The sequence below is a fragment of the Sander vitreus genome, chromosome 7 (genome assembly GCF_031162955.1).
Source record: "Sander vitreus isolate 19-12246 chromosome 7, sanVit1, whole genome shotgun sequence".
NCBI classification, from domain to species: Eukaryota; Metazoa; Chordata; class Actinopteri; order Perciformes; family Percidae; genus Sander; species Sander vitreus.
Window position 1 is genome coordinate 23269249 of NC_135861.1, and position 18197 is coordinate 23287445.

Below are 18197 nucleotides of genomic sequence, written 5' to 3' on the forward strand. Positions count from 1 at the left end.
CAAAACAGTTAAGCTAGGCTATACCCGTAAATATTATATGGGTTAACGTTACACGTCACAGACCTTTTGGACAATATTAATAATCACTGTGTTAAAGAGAGCATTTACGCACATTTCATTAAATCTCGGAGTGCTTTCTTTACCCTTATGTTGTGTAGGGTCAGCTGTTAACATTTTCCCCGTGGTGGAAGAAGGAGCAATAGTCGAAATACTCTGTTTCAAGTAAAAGTCATGCATTCAAAATGTGTCTTAACTTACTAACTTACTTACTTTTCAAGTAAAAAGTATTAGCATCAAAATCTACTTAAAGTAACAAAATTAAAGGGCTCATTGTGCTGACTGGCCCATTTTAGAATAATGTATATTATTTAATTATTACATTATGGATGCATTTGTACATCATTTAAATGTTGCGGATGCAAGGTGGGGCTACTTTTGATTACTTTAGCTTGTGAATTTCCTCCCAAGTGAATCAATAAAGTCTTATCTTAGCCTTTGTTATTATTATATTATTATTATATTAATACATCATTTATTTGTTGATTATATTTTGTATTAATAATCTGAATCTGCAAAGTAACTAAAGTATTAAATGTGGAGTTAAAAAGTACAACATTTGCCACTGAATTGTAGTGGAGTAGAAGTATATATTGTGCTTAAGTACAGTACATGAGTAAGTGTACTTAGTTACGTTCCACCACTGCATTTACACTTCTTCAACACCTACTCCAAATTATTATTATATATCCGTTTTAGAGTTATATTATATATAACTCTAAAACGGACTACAGTAGTACACTATCACTATCAACATTTTTTGGGCATTTTTGCTTTTATTGGACAGATAAAGAGTGTATGACAGTCTGCAGTGGCAGACTGAAAAGGGGAGAAAGGGGGCATGACAAGCAACAAAGCTTGGAGTTGGTTCAGTTGGTCCAGCACCATCCAGTTTTTGGTCAGTGTGGTCAGCATCAGCCTCCCTGTCAAGATTGCTGCTTTCTGTGATTTCTACATTGCCTGGTTTAAGTGCCAGAAAGTTTTTTGGGATTTCTGTAGTCATGGTGTCTGCCTCCTTTGTGCTTGTCTGGTATCCATCCGTCCATCTTTGTCCGCTTATCCGGGGGGACCCCAAACTTCCCTTTTCCGAGCCACATTAACCAGCTCTGGTAATCAGGCTGAATTGCCACTCTGTTCTGTTCATTCAGCCTATCAAGTTAACTCAATTTATCTATCTGAATTACTCAACAAATTGGAGATGTGGCCGATGATTCAGAGGTCTCGAGCCAGGTTACCTTTGTCCTAGTCTTGCATTGCCACAACCATCCTGGGCAGCGCCAAGAACCGGATGCAGTAACGGTGCCCTTGCAAAATAGATAGCGGAGATAGCAGATGGAGAGGGTAATCCGTGTATGAGAGACGCGTCAATGTCAGGCTATATCGCAGCAATGTACATCTATTGAGCCAGACTACCTTTGTGCCATCTTCCTGAGTAACCTCACCTGTTGCTTCAGCATCTGGGCAGACCCCTGAATGGACCTGCCTCCAGTTCCCAAACTGCTTTTCCTGAGCAGTCCAGCCTGTCTCACCAGTCCCCTGGCCCTTTCAAGCAGACAGGTTATTCACCTTTGACCTGCCTCACAGGTTGACTCTAGTTTGTGATATTCCTCATTGCTAATGTTGACCACCCTGCCTTCCGCTGATGGTCACCTGATTACTATTATCTATTTTTTGTCCATTGTAACCTTTTCACTGTAATCTGTTAATTTCTGTTTGTATAACACAGTTTTTAAGAGGGCCCTTATCACCTGTCACCTTTTGTAAACATGGCCCGATCATGTCTGATTTAGTGCAGACACTGACAATAAATAAGACTTTTCTTATAAACCAGATCCTGTAATGAGTCTGGTTTAATTTAACAAATTCACTGCGGTTATTATATTATTATTATTATTATTATTATTATAGACTTATAATATTTCGATTTTTAAACTAAAATTGTATCAACATGTTAATCAGTTATCTGGCTAGGGAAATGGACAAAACTAAGCAACTGAGCCCACGAATAGGCTTGAGGCACATATCATCTTTTGAGACCTTACATGTAACACTCTGGGGCCATTTACATATTGAGTACGTTTACACTGTTACTTTTACTTAAGTAAAGTATCTGAGTACTTAGTTCACTGCTGCTGTATGTCAGCCTAACAAGGTTTAAATACTTAATTTGGCTAGGTAAAAAAGAATGAAGGTGTCAGCTGACTGGTCCCTCCTCCACATGAGGGGCTCGCTGCAGACACGGCTTCACCTCTAGAGGGAGTGCTGATCAAAAGTGGGAATGAGAGAGTGAGAGAGTGGTGTGACTGTGAGCAACGGCGCGCCTGGGCTGAGGTGAGTTGCGTCAATTCACCCAAAGTTAAATAGCGTGACACCGGAACTAAGTCGAATTTGATTTCAAACTAAAAGCCGAAATATTAAGGCTATTGAGGTGAACAGCACCACAAGCAACACAATATGGTCGATGCAATCGTTTGATTACATACTGAGAGAAAGCCCTGCTGTAACACGGAAATATTAAGATTTTTAAATGATATGGCTGTGTGGAGTAGACCTGCACATTTTTATTTCTCATCAGAATCGGCTTTATTGGTACACATACAAGGAAATTGACTCTGAATGCACTTACACACAGTTAGAAGAACAGTTTACAGGAAAAAATAACTAGAAATAGACATTTAACCATGGGCGTCTGGTTAGCTCACCAGTCCTTGTCGCAGCAGATGCGGGTTTGGTTCCGACCTGTGGCCCTTTGCTGCATGTTATCCCCCTCTCTCTCCCACTTTCCTGAATTAATCTGTCCTATCAATAAAGGCAATACAAGCCAACATTATCTTTAATCTTTGGTGAGGAGGTTATGTGGCTCAGGCTCCCGCCGTTTGACATGGGGGCAGATATGGACGTATTGATCTTTTCATTAACGATTTCTTTAGGTGATTGCTTGTTGGGTTGCGAATAGTCCACTTCCGTCACTACTGCTGGTTGGAAGGGTTTTAATTTGAAAACCGAATAACCGGAAGTGTGATGTTTGTATTTCCCCCGTCTTGACAGTGGTGCTTGGAGCCGAGAGGGTCAGGGGGAGGAGAGGAAAGGGAGTGGAGCGAGAAGACGACAGGAGGAGATCCACCACCACAGGGTGACCAATTTAACCGGACCATCCTTGGACAGCTAACGTTAGGCTATGGTCCTCCACCCTGGCCGCTCCGACCGAGAACCACACCGAATCGGATTGTCTGCTGCGGTCCTGTCGGGGAATAGAAAAAGAAGATGAACACGGTGAGTCCGTTTTTCTGACTGTAACTGCTGCTGCACACTGCAGGCCGACATATAATATATGTTCTCCTGTCACACAAATGTCTCAAACGCTGTTGCACTGAACCGTAGACGCATCTGCCACTCTGTCAACCATGTCTGTCGGAGTGAATGACATAGCTGGCAACAGTTGCTGTAAGGCCTCTGCTTCACACTGGTGCTGGTGGCAAAGGATACATGGCCAGTAGGCTACATGCATTCCACTGGCGGCCAATTACAACATATCTTTGTGGGGGGGGGAGAGAGAAGGATGAGCTGCATCATTATGTTTCTTATTACAGCTGACGGTCCTGGGGGTGTTAATTGGCTACATTAAGAGACTGGAGCCGTTTGCAGGTTGCATCTGATGCTCATGATGATTCACATCAGCCGCAGATAATTTTTCATAACATCACTTCAAACTTAAACATCTCCATGTCTTACCACTATACGAACCCATTGGCTTTGTGAATGATGGGGTTTAGAGTATTATTCACCGCTAGTCCTCCATCAATTGATGCTGAGGAATGTGCAGCAGCAGCAGCAATAACGTGTTTATATCTGTTTATTTACCCAAGACTGATGTTTGTCAATAGGCTACACGTAAACTGTGAGCATTTGCTTTGCTGCAGGCTGAAGGACATTTGCACAAAAATACATCGCTGACAGAGGCGTATTTGTGTCTTAATCTGGACTATCGGACTCAACGGAATGGTTTTATGGTCCCCGCTATGGTTGTCACATAGGCCATGGTATTATGTAACAAGAAGCCTGCGCTGTTTGAATGCGGGCCCTTACACACGGCCTGCCTGTGCATGGCATTAATACACTGGATCGCAAAGATATCATCCGCACATAATGCAATGAAATGAAAAAAATGCCCATACAGCGCGATGCATAGCCTACCTTTTTGATTTTGAATTGCTTGATTTATTTTCGCATATGTATCATCTGGATGACAACTGAGCCACAGAGAGAGATGGATGCATATACACAGCTTCGGACTTGTCTAACATCAAGCCCACAATGAATTACTTTATGTTCGCTGTCTGTGGCTGCAACTCCAGTGTAGCGGCTGTCCGGTTGAAAATGTCCCCTAGGAATAGTCAGTAACCCCCGCCTTCCCTTCTCAGCTTCCCCTCCCTTCTCCCAACGCTAGTGGGTGGAACTGGAGAGTACAGCCAAGTACCATGCAAACACACACACCAAGCGAGTGGCAACACCGCGACGTTTGCAAATGGGTACACGCTGGTCGACCTTGTGCAGGGGAGTCAGGGACGAGGAGAAAGAGGGGAGGTGTGTGTGTGTGTGTGTGTGTGTGTGGGGGGGGGGGGGTATACGTGCCAGAGAAGACGCATGCAGGCAAGATATAGCGAGGAAATGCTATTTTTGCTTCAACAACATGCCTCTGGCGAAAATGCAGGTCGAGGAGGCGGCGGCGGCAGAAGCGACTGCAGCGGCTGCGTTGCGTTTGTGTGTCTCTGCACTGTGTGGCGCTCAGGGTGTGTGGAGGCCTGGTAAGATCAGCTGGTAGCAGTTGCTCAGGCTTATGTCGATGATTAATTCAATCAGGACGAAAAAGACCACACTACCTTACTATTATTATATTAACTACTATTATGAAAAAGCTGTATGGTCGTTATAGTAGCCTACTATTGGAGACATATATACTATAAAATGTGACCATGTCAGCATACACCTTCAATTGAATATCAAAGAAAGTAAGTCCCTAGATACCAATAGGGGAATATTTTAATTATTTTCTGTCAACCACAATGTAGCCTCATAAATGGAATGCACCATCTGATTTTTTCTCTCCCGATATGATACCTCAACTCAGGTTATCTGCAGATACCGTATCCCAGTCCAATACCAGTGCTCTCTTTTTCACAACTTTGCAATCTGTATACCTCGCTGTGTGAAACTCATTGGCATCTTTCTCTTGTGAGTTAACATGAAGGCAGGTTTGCCATGGCACTACAAATGTATAGTCAGCGGCACACCATGACTGAATTAATGTAACTCATAATAGAAATACAAAAGAACTGTATTTAATGTAGATCAGTCTCATTTGGTTGAAACCCAGTCCAGTTAATAAGGGCAGTATCGGCTAAGTGCATCCCTACTCATCATACACAAACGGATGTCATACACTCAAAGGTATCCAATCCACACAGGCTTACAATATTACTTACACATACAATGGCAAGAGATAACAATCAATAGGGGTGTGCAAAACAATCGATTCGTATTCAAATCGTGATTCAAGCTCTACCGATTCAAAATCGATTCATATATATATATATATATTTTTTTAATTATATGTCTCCTGCAATCACATGATATATAGATAGATACTTTATTTTTTTTAAAGATTATTTTTTGGGCTTTTCCACCTTTAATTGATAGGACAGCTAGGTGAGAAAGGGAGACATGCAGGAAATCGTCTTAGGTTGGACTCGAATCCTGGACCTCTGCGTCGAGGCATAAGCCTCTTAGTATATGTGCACCTGCTCTACCCACTGAGCCAACCTGGCCACAGATAGATACTTTATTGATCCCCAAGGAAATTCAAGGTCCCAGTAGCTTACAGACATCACACACAACATACACATACATCATAACAGGATGTTAAAATAACAAATAAACAAATCCACATGAATAATATGGACAATAAAAGATACTAAATAAATCCACATGAATGTACTAAGGGATGTAGAAGATATATATATATATATATATATATATATATATATATATATATATATATATATATATATACACACACACATGGGAAAAGTAACTACATTTACATACTGTGAATTGTTTTTTAAATCAAAAATCGATATTGAATCGAATCGTGAGCCTAAAAATTGGAATTGAATCGAATCGTGACATTTTCTGAATCGTACACCCCTAACAATCAATATCCATAAAACATACCATCAGATATAAACTTTCATACATTGATGGTATCCTTAAAAAACTAAAGTAAAAAGTCAAACACCGTCTACAATATCAAACAGACAGGAATGTCCAGCAGACGTTTTTAGGAAAAGTTTAATTTAAAGATTATGATAAAATGGACAGTAGAATATAAAACTCAATTCATTCACAGTGCTCACAGGGCATCTTTACACATAGATTTCATCCAGCAACAACCGACTGCTACAATTACATACATCTCTGTGATACATGTTATATATTGCTAAAAGGGAAGGAGCTTGATTTTCTAGTAATTTCTACAACAAGTTTTGGTTTAATGCTGCAGGGCCCACAGATCCTGTCATGCTGTGTTTCCCATGACTGTCTTGATATTTGTCTTGACAGTGTTCTGTTGTCCAGTGGCATTTATGTGTATTTATTACTCATCTTTTATCATTGATTGTGATAATAGACAGAGCTTGAAGGAGTCACTCTTTATCTTCAGCCCAACTGACTCCAAAATGCTGCTGTCTGTTTATACTAGAGGGTGTGTTTTTGTACGGGGGTCAAATCGAGCAAGTTCTTGTTCACCTTAAAGAAACCCAAGCTTTCAAGCTATTTTGGGTCATATCCTCCCTCATAGTTTTGGAAGTAGCTTGTTCTTCTCCTATTAATCTGTCTGTCATTATGAGACGAAATCTCAAGTGTGTCCGGTTATCCAGGAAATGGGATTTTTGTGCATTTAGCGGACAATGATGCATTTTATTTCCTGTCAGATTTGGGATAAAGTAGATATATGTGAACAAGCTATTTTAATGTGTGTCAGGCCTGTTGGCATCAGTGATAGACTGTACGAGACATCCACATTACTATCATGATCTGATGTTTCTCACCTGAAACATCTGCTTACTGCTTACATTTGAGCCATGACACCATCCCAGATCTATTTGTGGATTGGCTTTTATACAGTCTACTGTATAAAATCTACTGTGTTTGATTTTTCCTCTAGACCCAGCAGAAGCCGTGGAGATAGACCTGGCCACAGAGATTGATCTTCTCACTAACCTTGGTCTCTGATCACTGACCCTGGCCCAAACATCTGAAGCATTGTGAAGTGACTGGTGCGCCTTTTGACCCCATCTAGTCACTCCCACCCTGTGGCCCTGCAGTGTGGCCTCTACAAACCCCTCCTCACTACTTCAAAATTTTGTCCACGGGGATAAATGAGTGAACCGGCTGCAAGGAAAAGGGCTGGGACATGTACCAGAACCCCAACAGGTAAATTAACAACTCCTACAGGTAGTCAAAGGAGGACATGGTCCTCCCATGTGGTATCAGTGTTATAGCTGTTATCTGTCTTTCATCTGATGCTGTACTAAACATTCCTCTCTCTGCTCACACAGAATGTCCTGGTTCAGTGGTTTCCTAGTCGCAAGAGTGGACGACCGCAAGACTGCGTGGGGGGAGCGCAATGGCAAGAAGTCCAAACGGAAAGGAGGCTCATCTCTCTGCAACCCGCGTTACATGAGCTGTCTGCGGGACCCAGATGCTATGGAGCCCCCCTCTGGAGCGCCCCTCCATCAGCACCACCGCGGAGGGGTGACTGGGGCCCTGGGAGGCGGGGGCAACTTCGGCGTCCGTTGCGGATGGCAGGAGGACCACTACGGCAAAAGAGTAGGGGCTCCCGGGGAAGGGGTGGGGCTGAAATCGGTCAACTTGGGCTTTGAGGATTCCGCGTTAAAAGGGAGGAAAGGGGGATGTAATGGAGGAAGCGGTGACATGGGCGATGACGGGTCCAATGGGGCAACAGGGGTGGTGACGGCTGCAGACTGCTGGCTCAGGGTAGTGCAGGTGTTCCAGTCAAAAAAATTCCAGTCCCGCAAACTGGAGCGCCTATACCAGCGTTACTTCTTCAGGCTGAACCAGAGCTCCTTGACCATGCTCATGGGGGTACTTGTGATCGTGTGCGGCATCATGCTGACCTTCCACTGTGTCCATGCCGCCCCTCACGTGGCTTATTCGTCAGCCCTGTCAGTTGCGATGGCGCTCTTCATGGCTCTTATGGTAGTGTGCAACCGCAACGGCTTCCACCAGGACTACATGTGGATGGTCAGTTACCTGGTGATTGGAGTCTTGCTGTCTGTACAGGTGTTCGGGGTGCTCATGGTGGCACCCAGGAGCGCCTCAGAAGGCATCTGGTGGTCTGTGTTTTTCATCTACATCATCTACACTCTGCTACCTGTGAGGATGAGAGCGGCGGTGCTAAGTGGAGCAGTGCTGTCCATCATACACGTGGTCACCACCTGGCAGATCAATCAGGAAGACCAGTTCCTCTGGAAACAGGTAAGAGAAGGTTGACGTCTGAATGTTTGACTGTTTATGGGTGACCTCAACTGACGGTTACAGTGAACAGGGTGGCAGAGGTGGAAAAAGTACTAAAATATTGTACTCAAGTAAAAGTACCAATACTATTTCCAAGTGTTGCTTCATAATGTAGATTTATTAGTAAAGTTAACATATTAACAACAACCCAATGATGTTCAACAATATCAGAATCTATTTTCTGTGCAAATAAGTAATCACAGATATCCAAAACTTGAAATTAAATAAAGAACAAGATACATTGTATTGCACTTTCTAATGACACCATAATCTATTTTTTCCTTTGAATAGTGTTTCATATAACTTTCTCTTCCCTTTCAGTCATGGGCTTTGTATATACTATCATAATTTCAAGGATAAAGGCATAATGGGTCACAAGTAATATTTGGGCATAAAAAGTGATTATATTGTAACTAATCTGATCATGTTTGCTTGTTCACACACTGTGATACAACAGCTTACAGTAGATGTGCCTTCCACACTCACAGCAGCTATCCCTAATGCACACTACTGGCTCTGCTTCTGACACTAAATCACATTTTATAAATTGTCATAATTCTCAGCACAAATCTCTCCTTTTTACAAAGCTTTCTGATCAAGTCAAGTCAGTTTCATTATGGTGGTGCCGAATCATCTGGCATCATTAATTATCCCAGGGCATTTTTCATATAGAGCAGGTCTACACCACACTCTTATTAATTCTTATAATATTCAGTCAATGAGCAACCCTACCTGCCCAAACTGGAGTTATGGGCTCGTATAGCTTGTGCTTGGTAACGTTACTGGCTCTTCATTGTCACTGTTAGCATAGGGTGACCAGACATCCCGGGTTGACTAAGCCGATTTTGAGTTGCTTGTCCCGAGTCCCGACAAAAGCCTGTCGGGACGCTAAAATGTCCCTGTTTACACCAACCATTATGAAATTGTCCCGGTTGTCAGCGATTACATAGCCGACGTGGTCTTATTATAGCCCGATCATTAACTAAACCCATGTAGAAAGACTAATAAAGTGTCCAGCGTTAGCAGCAAACTGGACTAGTAGCTGCTGCTGCGGAGCTACAAGAAAAAGTTTGATTCATAAACATAAATGCTGGTTTACAGGCAACGTTGTATTGTTTTGCAAGACCGCTAGCATCCTCCACTTCTCCTAACTAATTTAGCTTATCCATCTCATCGTCTTCATTTGGGGTTTCGCTAAAAAAAGAAAAAGTTAATCTGGTCGTGTCACTTTCTAGAGCTCTCCTTTTTAAATTGTCGCCTTTTCAGTGCTGTTTTGCGCTTTCTATTACCCGTTTAAAACAGCTTATTTTTGCTCGCGGTGGCATCCTCCAACAAGCACCAGTGAGTGAAGTCTATGCGGACGGTTTGTTAGTTTTTTTAGCAAGGTGCCACCGTCGGAGGACTCAAAACATAAATACGTCATCATTGACCAGGCTGCACTCTGTGAGTGGGCTGCATGAATGTGGAGAACGGTGGGCTGCAAGAAAAAATAAATACTGTAAATACAAAGAATGGGCTGCGAGTGCAGGCAGCCTAGGGATAGCATATATGATATTCAACTATGATTTCAACCCGGCCCTCACAACCAAAAAACCAGACCGGCCCACCGGGAATTCTCCCGGTGCTCCCGATTAGCCAATCCTTCCGGGCTCAATTGTTTTTTTCTTCCTTTCGGTTTTCGTTAGTTGTTTTTTTTTCACTCAGTAACGGATGGGATTTGTAATGTAGCGAAATACAATACTTCACTCAAAACGTAATCAAGTACGTTTTAAATTACCGATTTTAAAAACTACTTGAAAAATGCAAAATACACAACAAAACTACTCAATACAGTAACATGAGTAAATGTATTTCATTACTTTCCACCTCTGCAGGGTGGAATCTATTTTGACAGTTCTACAATCATTTTTCTTTCGGTTATGTTATGTATCGCTCGGACAGTATATATCAGCATTTTGTTTCATAGTTTAAGTTAATGAATGAAGTTTAGTTTACTCTGATCAAGTTATATGTTTCACCTCCTAACTCACAGACCCTTTGGTGAGTCCATCATCTTCACAATTGATAGAATGATAGAAAACAAGTTCTCTCCATTTGGTCTATATCAGGGGTCTTCAATGTTTTTGATGTTTGCCAAGGACCCCTTAACTGAAAGAGAGACGGAGCAGGGACCCCCTACTACTAATATTGTATAAAATGAAGTTGCATATTAAACTGGGCCTAAAATGATGTGTATACTAAGCTATTAAAATAATAATTGTCAGCATGATTTTATAAATCATCTTTTAATGTTGTGAATCCTTAGGATGAACTGTATCTGGGGATAGCTTAGTGACTACCTTACCTATACGCCAGTAAGCCTATCATCAGTGGGGATTTATATTGGCTAATAATGTGTTGGATTCATGTTAAGACATTTCAATTTTTGAAAAAACTTTTAAAAAATAACAATAATTTGGAGGCCCCCCTGCAGTGACTCTGAGGACCCCCTAGGGGCCCCAGACCCCCTGTTGAAGATCTTTGGTCTATATGATTCAGTCATTAAACATCCAGCAGACAAACTACATTAGCATCTGTTGTCTTTGTGGCCACCCGCTCTCCTTATAGAGCTCAACAGTCCCGCCCACAGCGGGTTCCAGAAGTAAAAATACAATGCAATTTCTCCATTGACAAATTGGAGTATAAGCCATAAAATTGTAACCGTCGATGGTAGATTTAAAACCAGTATGCCAACATGACTCAGCGATTGTATATGCTCATATAGACATCACAAAAAATTGGGGCACTACCCTTGTTTTGAGATAAATGTCTTTTAGTCGCGATGTCTTGGATAAGTACTTCATTACCCACAATCCTGAACAATCCCACAGTGATGCCTCTGATTGGTAGAACTCATGCTGGTGAGGAGGGGGGGGTGTCAGTACCCGATCTCTGCTGCCTGCACGATCCGTCATGAGGATTTACGACACTGCACGAATCACGATCTGTTCCACGCTTCTGACGTTAGCCTCTGCCGGGAAGCTAACCTTAGTTTAGCTAACAGCTAATTCGGCTAACCGCTAGCTGGCAGCTTGATTCAGTCTAAAATAACGTTAACTCAAACTTAACACTGGGTAAAGGCGTCTACAGCTGACGTAACTGCCGTTATATATGTTAACGGTTATTTTCAGGTTTTATTTTGAGGGTCTTTTAAAGTCATTACATGCTGTCTCAGCTAGCGGTTAGCCAAATTAGCTGTTAGCTAAACTAACGTTAGCTTCCTTTGTTCAGTGGTTTATGGGAGGAGTAGTTCCTTCGCTCTGAGATGACGATATGTACACAGTCTTGTACCTTTGACTTTTCTGGTTTGTTTTTTTACTCGAAATGATACGTTGTATGCTTATGAGTCACGTACCACCTGGTTAGCCTAAGGCATGGTTTAAAACTCTTTATATACGGATTTTTCCAGACGTCAATGGGAGAAATGAATGAGAAATTTACTTCCGGAACTCAAGGTCTCTCAGAGGAGGGGCGGGACTGTTGAGCTCTATAGCTTGATTTTGGTCTCCGCCAACTCCTGAGGGAAATATTTGGCTCTTTAGCTGCTAAATCCTTCACTCTGTTCATCATTTCAGTCATCTTTAAGCAAAAATACTAAACATTGCTTACTGTAAGCTCCTCAGTTATGAGGATTTGCTGCTTGGTCAGACAAAACAAGTCATTTGAAGACCTTATGTTGGGCTTTATTAAATTGTGGCGGGCATTTGTTATTAACATTTTCTGGCATTCTACAGATCAAACGATTCATTGACGAAACGCGAAAATAATCAGCAGATTAAAATAATTGTTAGATGCAGGCCTAAAAAAATGTTTCATCAAAATTTGAAGCTACTTTAAGTGGAAAATTGAAAACATTGAGGTTTAAGAAGTAATTAAATCAGAAAACTAAAAATTGTGATATAGTGATAAATCATTACTGTAGTCTGACTGAACTGGACACATTGTTACGTCGCAACGTAAGACGAAACGTGTCATGTTAAAATGTCTCCAATGTCACGATGTTTATGATAGGGTGGTGTTATGCCACGTGAACTGGCAACACAGCGGATGCAGTGTATAGGTTGCTATAGAGCTGCAAAGATGAATCAATTAGTTGTCAACTATTAAATTAATCGCCAACTATTTTGATAATCAAGTTATTTTTTATAGATAAAGGTAAAAATTCTCTGATTCCAGCTCTTTAAATGTGAATATTTTCTAGTACTTCACTCCTCTATGACAGTAAACTGAATATCTTTGAGTTGTGGACAAAACAAGACATTTGAGGACGTCATCTTGGACTTTGGAAAACACTGATCAACGTTTTTTGACCATTTTCTGACATTTTATAGACCAAACAACTAATCGATTGATCGAGAAAATAATCAAAATTAAAGTAAAGTAACCATCAGTTGCAGTCATAGATTGCGCTACTGTGTTTTCATTTGTGTATTTACATGTATTCTGCAGCTTATTGGTCTTTTGTACAGTGTGTTGTTTGTGCGTCATGCCAAGGACCTAGGGGCTTGCTGAAGGTCAGCTGGCTGAATGAACCGTCCCGGCTGGATGGCTGTTTGTGTGTGCGAGTGTGTGCTCTTGTGTGACAGTGGGAGAATACCATGATATAAAGCAGTATCACTCTGGTCTCTGTGCTCTCACACAGGGGACGCTTTGTACTTTTCTCCAAGGGTGGGGTGACAAGGATGAGGCAGACTGGTGGTGGGGGGGAAGACAGCCATATATCCATAGCTGTTTCACAACTGCCGTCTCCCTGGGGGAAAGTTATGAAAAACATAATAGGAAGGCCATTACATGAAAACAATAGAGGGATATAGGACTTAATGACGAATCACTGATTGTCACTGTAATGTTTCTGCCATAACTGTAAGGTTCAGTAACATATCCTCTCACGTGTTAGCCGGACTACAACAACCCACACAAGTCACTTAAAGACAAATCACTTTGTTATAGTATTGTGATCCTTATTATAAATTAATAACAGAAGTACAGGACTAGGTTAGGCATTCGTGGGAACTCAGTAACTGCTGTCTGCTCTGTAACATCATGCATGATATACCATAGTATAATCCATCACAGGCTCCAACGTTGTTTGCCGTCATTAACTGAATGAATGCCATGAGATAGCTGTGGCCCGGCAATGCTGTTTATTTCTAAGGTCACCTGTGTACTATATGTGACACAGTAAAACAGTGTCATCAATCACTGCTTCACGGTTGTGTGCAAGTATTTCCTCTTTCTCCAATAACTCATTAACCTCACAGATAATGATGAAGTTGTGTATGAGGAATTATGTAAATGCAGATCCTCTTTTCTGTCTTTTTGTTGCCAACTTCTGTTTGCTGGCATTGCAGATTTAAACGGGGAATTGAGAAGGAATCTGTGCCGTTGAGTTGGGTTTCTCCTCTATCATGAGTGCAAGTTGATTTTTGAAAAAGTAGGAGTAGCTGATTAATCTATCATCCATGCAGTGAGTTATATTTGTCCCATTTGTATATCAGACTGTAGTTTCATGACTTAAGGGGATTGCTGAGTTAAATCAGTGACCAGCAATGTGTGGTTTTTAAATGCCCCTTCCCAAAATCATGTATTTTCCTATTTATTTTAAACATAGTTCGTATACACTAAGAGCTGAAATATCTGAGACATGAGGATCACACACAAAACACTTAAACATTCATAAATACATATCATTTATGGACAGCTTGTTCAGAAAGCATGGGCTTTAAAGATGAAAAAGACCTTCATATGATCTAGCTTTTTTGTGAACAATTAGGTTCTAATTGTTTTGCAACATAGCATTAAATTTATATTGTGTGTATTTACTTTGTAATACAATCTCTTAAATTCTGTTCAAAACATTACAACTTGCTTGAAGAGCGAAGCCATACACACTTACTGTATCTATATAAACTGACCTTTTGACAAGAAAGCTGCCCTATGAAAGATAATCTACTAAATTACATTGTCGGTGACTCGCAGTATGAAGTCCAAAACAAGTGCTCCAAATCAGAGACAAGAAAGACAATCATAAAAATAATAAGTCTTGACAGAATGGCTTAACAGGACATTTATTACCATACAGTCTTTCAAAACACAAAAGAAAATACCAACTTAATTCAAGACATCCACAAAGAATGTGACCTGAAAACAGAACAGTAGTAAAAATAGTTTACTTTTGAACTTTTCAAAATACCATTATCATATTTTCTTGGCCAAAATATACCATAGTATGATCACACAAATCTGTCCATACAATTTTTTTTAAATTGTTTTCAGGGTTGTTATCCTGTTTTTATTCTTATTGTGTAAGACCAGAGTAATCTGAGGCTCTAGCAGACGTCTCGATGGTGTCTGCCGGCTACATGAGAGGTATTTCATGTTTGTCTCTTGAAATATATGGCCCGTTAATCCCTTCAAAACTTTGTAAACACATGCAGTCCATCTGGATGTTTCCTGTATTGCTCTTGGCATTGTTTGGGATGTGTGTTTTTACACTTGCATACAGTAGAATTGAAGAGTGTCTGTTCTTAGCTTCACTTTGAGCATCTTATTGTACACGCTCACACCATGAACTACAGTATATTTGAACCTTGTTATACACAGGTCTGCTTTCAAAACTAACAATCAATCTATCAAAGCTTTAACAGACGTCCTGTTACATGTGAGCTTCACTCTGTTGTAACTGCTCATGTTGTTTTGTCTCTGTGATCCTCAGACTCCTCAGCTAAAATCAATTAGCCATAGCAGAACAGTTCATACACTTGTGCATGTCCCACCCATCAATACACACACACACACACACACACGCACACACACACACACACACACACACACACACACACACACACACACACACACACACACACACACACACACACACACACACACACACACACACACACACACACCATCCAGTGCTTTGTTATGGTTGTCAAACTTCCCTTCTAGTCTCTATTGAATGTTTGTCAGAATTGCTGCTGTTTGTTTTTTTTTGGGAAGCAACATCACAAAACTATTGTCCTGCCTGTATGTGTGTGTGTGAACACTGACATGAATAGTGCCTGCTTCTGTCCAGGATTAAATCAGAAAAATGCACCAGTAAACACTACTCAAACGCCACTCTGCTGCTTTTCACGCACACTGATCAGTGCAGAACAGTTTGTCAATTACATTTTTTTTTTATTTTGTCATTGAAACTCCTCATTATTGTCATCCCAGCGTTATTTGCTTTATGGTCCCTGGCAAAGGCTAGCATTGTTGTTTGGATGTTGTTGACAAATGCTGTGAGAGGTCAAAGACTGGTTCCTAAAAATACCCAGCCTTTGGCGTTTCTGCTAACTGTTGCGTCACATGGGACAGTCTTATCAGAGCCTGTGTCAGAGCAACAGGCATGTCACTCTAACCCCCTTTTCTCTGCATACATATGGGCCTGCATTTACACATACCCTGAAGGCTGATACTGTATAGTCACAGATAGAACAACGATTTCTTTATCTTTTTCTGCTGTGCATTAATGAAGCATAAGATAATGCATTTTGGGATGGATCTTTGACCACTGCAGATATGGTGTGTTAAGCCCCTAAAAGCTCATTAAATACCACAGAGGGCAAATCATGCGTCTAGTCAATATGTTTCACAGGTCTCTTTGTCAAGCTCCCACTAAGTGTTTTTAGTCAGTAAATAAGATAAGGGAATAGAGTTGAAATAATAATGTTCTACAATGTGTAGTAATGCGCTTATCCACTTTGGTCTCACGTCAAACTTTCCAAATGGCTGTTTACTCAATTTTGAAATTACCAGGATGTTACACAGAGAAAAAAAAAACATTTTAATCAGAGCAAATCTCACACCGTATCAGCTGTTCACAGTTTAACATCAGCTCCCGGTGCCTGAATAACCTTGTACTTGGATCCCAGTGGAGGAAGTGTCAGCCTGTGACAATCACCTGTGCAAAGCTGCAGCTATAAAATAAGACACCCAGTATAAGTATAGGAGAAGGCAGCGAGGCGGTGTGATCGGAGGAGAATTCGATATTCTCCCCACACAGTCCTTTTCACAGCCTCCTTGATAAATAATTTGTGTGTTTAACGCGGCAGCAGCATTTTAACAAGGATACCTGTCACATGTATACTTTGCTCACGACCAGGATGGGTGCTGACCGATGGGATGACACACACACACACACACACACACACACACACACACACACACACACACACACACACACACACACACACACACACCACAAGACTCCAGAGAGGTTGCAGTGTATCAAAATGTAAGCATTGATACTCCTGAATGTGATATGATCCCATTCAATACATTTCACTTGTTTGTATTTACTTGTATGAGAAATTACATGAATACAGATTTAATCTGTGGACCAATGAGAGCACTGGAAAAATTAGTAATTAGTTTAGCATCACTTCTGAGAATGATGGGGAATAAACAGCATTGCTAAGTGTCTCCCTCAGTGCTTGTGTTCAGTTGGTCCAGTGGTTGCCATGGAAACAACTACGACTCAAGCAGCCAGCAGACCCAGTTCAGCCTGCTGGTGTACAGTTTGGTAACCGTTGCTTTAAGTAAAAATCAGGTCAAAATTGATTTCTGCTGTTCACTTTCTCCTTCTGAGAATCTGAAAGCTTGCGGACCTTGATGATGGAGGGGTCCAAGCTTTCTAAACACGCTGCTGTTTGGCTGCTTGGATAGAGTCGTGCTTTGTTTTCCTCCCCCCTGCTGTCGAAATGAGACGGTCCATAATTATACATGGCGATGACAGAGGAGAGGTCATATGTGTAGAGGTGGTGAGGAGTCGAGAGGGAGGGACGCACAGGATGTTGTTTGCCAGTTGTGTGGTTCAGGGAAGCTTATCTCTGGTCAGCTCGCAATGACTGTGCATGTCACCAGCCTCTATTCAGGATGTGTTTTTAGGACTCGAAGATACACAATTTTTAAAGAAAGCTCTATAGCTTGAATGGTTCTGTTATTCATGAGTTTCTTTTTCTGGCACAGATAATTGTTTTTATTGCTAATTTTCTTTTTCTTCTCTTTTCTCATTGCCTTTACATTTCTGTAATGGTGACATAACTCCTCTAAGCATGTAAGGACCAGCGTCCTTGCAGGTGTCCAATGCGTTTCCAGAAAAAAATTCTTGACGTTTTTTTTTTTTGTGCAGATTCTGTTGTTCTTTAAATAAAAACACTTTTGCAACTCCAATGCCAAAATACTAATAGTCACACTCTCTCCATAGAAGTCACACCCGTCCGGTTGCCAGCAGAACTGTGTGGTGTGTAGTTTTCCAGTGTTAGGACCCCCAGCATGTCCCTGTCCATGTTTACAGAAACATGAAAGAGAGTTTAAACATGGCCAATAAAATTGAAATAACTGGCTTTATATTACAGGTAATTGTTACAGACACGGCTGTAACATCATTTATGCAATGTGGTCTTGTGTTTCACAGCCTCTAAAATACCCAAAGATGTATAAACAACGGAAGGAAATGCAGA

General features: G+C 41.2%; 1 protein-coding gene across 2 annotated transcripts in view; it reads left to right on the forward strand.

Moving 5' to 3' along the window:
- The first annotated feature begins 3239 nt into the window (after positions 1-3239).
- The window catches only part of LOC144521119 (adenylate cyclase type 6-like), a 41515-nt gene continuing 26557 nt past the window's right edge, over positions 3240-18197 (forward strand). For both annotated transcript variants that reach the window (XM_078255446.1, XM_078255447.1), the window contains exons 1-3: positions 3240-3330; positions 7280-7548; positions 7674-8613. In XM_078255446.1, the coding sequence (XP_078111572.1) occupies positions 7529-7548; positions 7674-8613 (960 nt within the window). In that variant the 5' untranslated portion in view covers positions 3240-3330; positions 7280-7528. The remainder of the gene's footprint in view (positions 3331-7279; positions 7549-7673; positions 8614-18197) is intronic.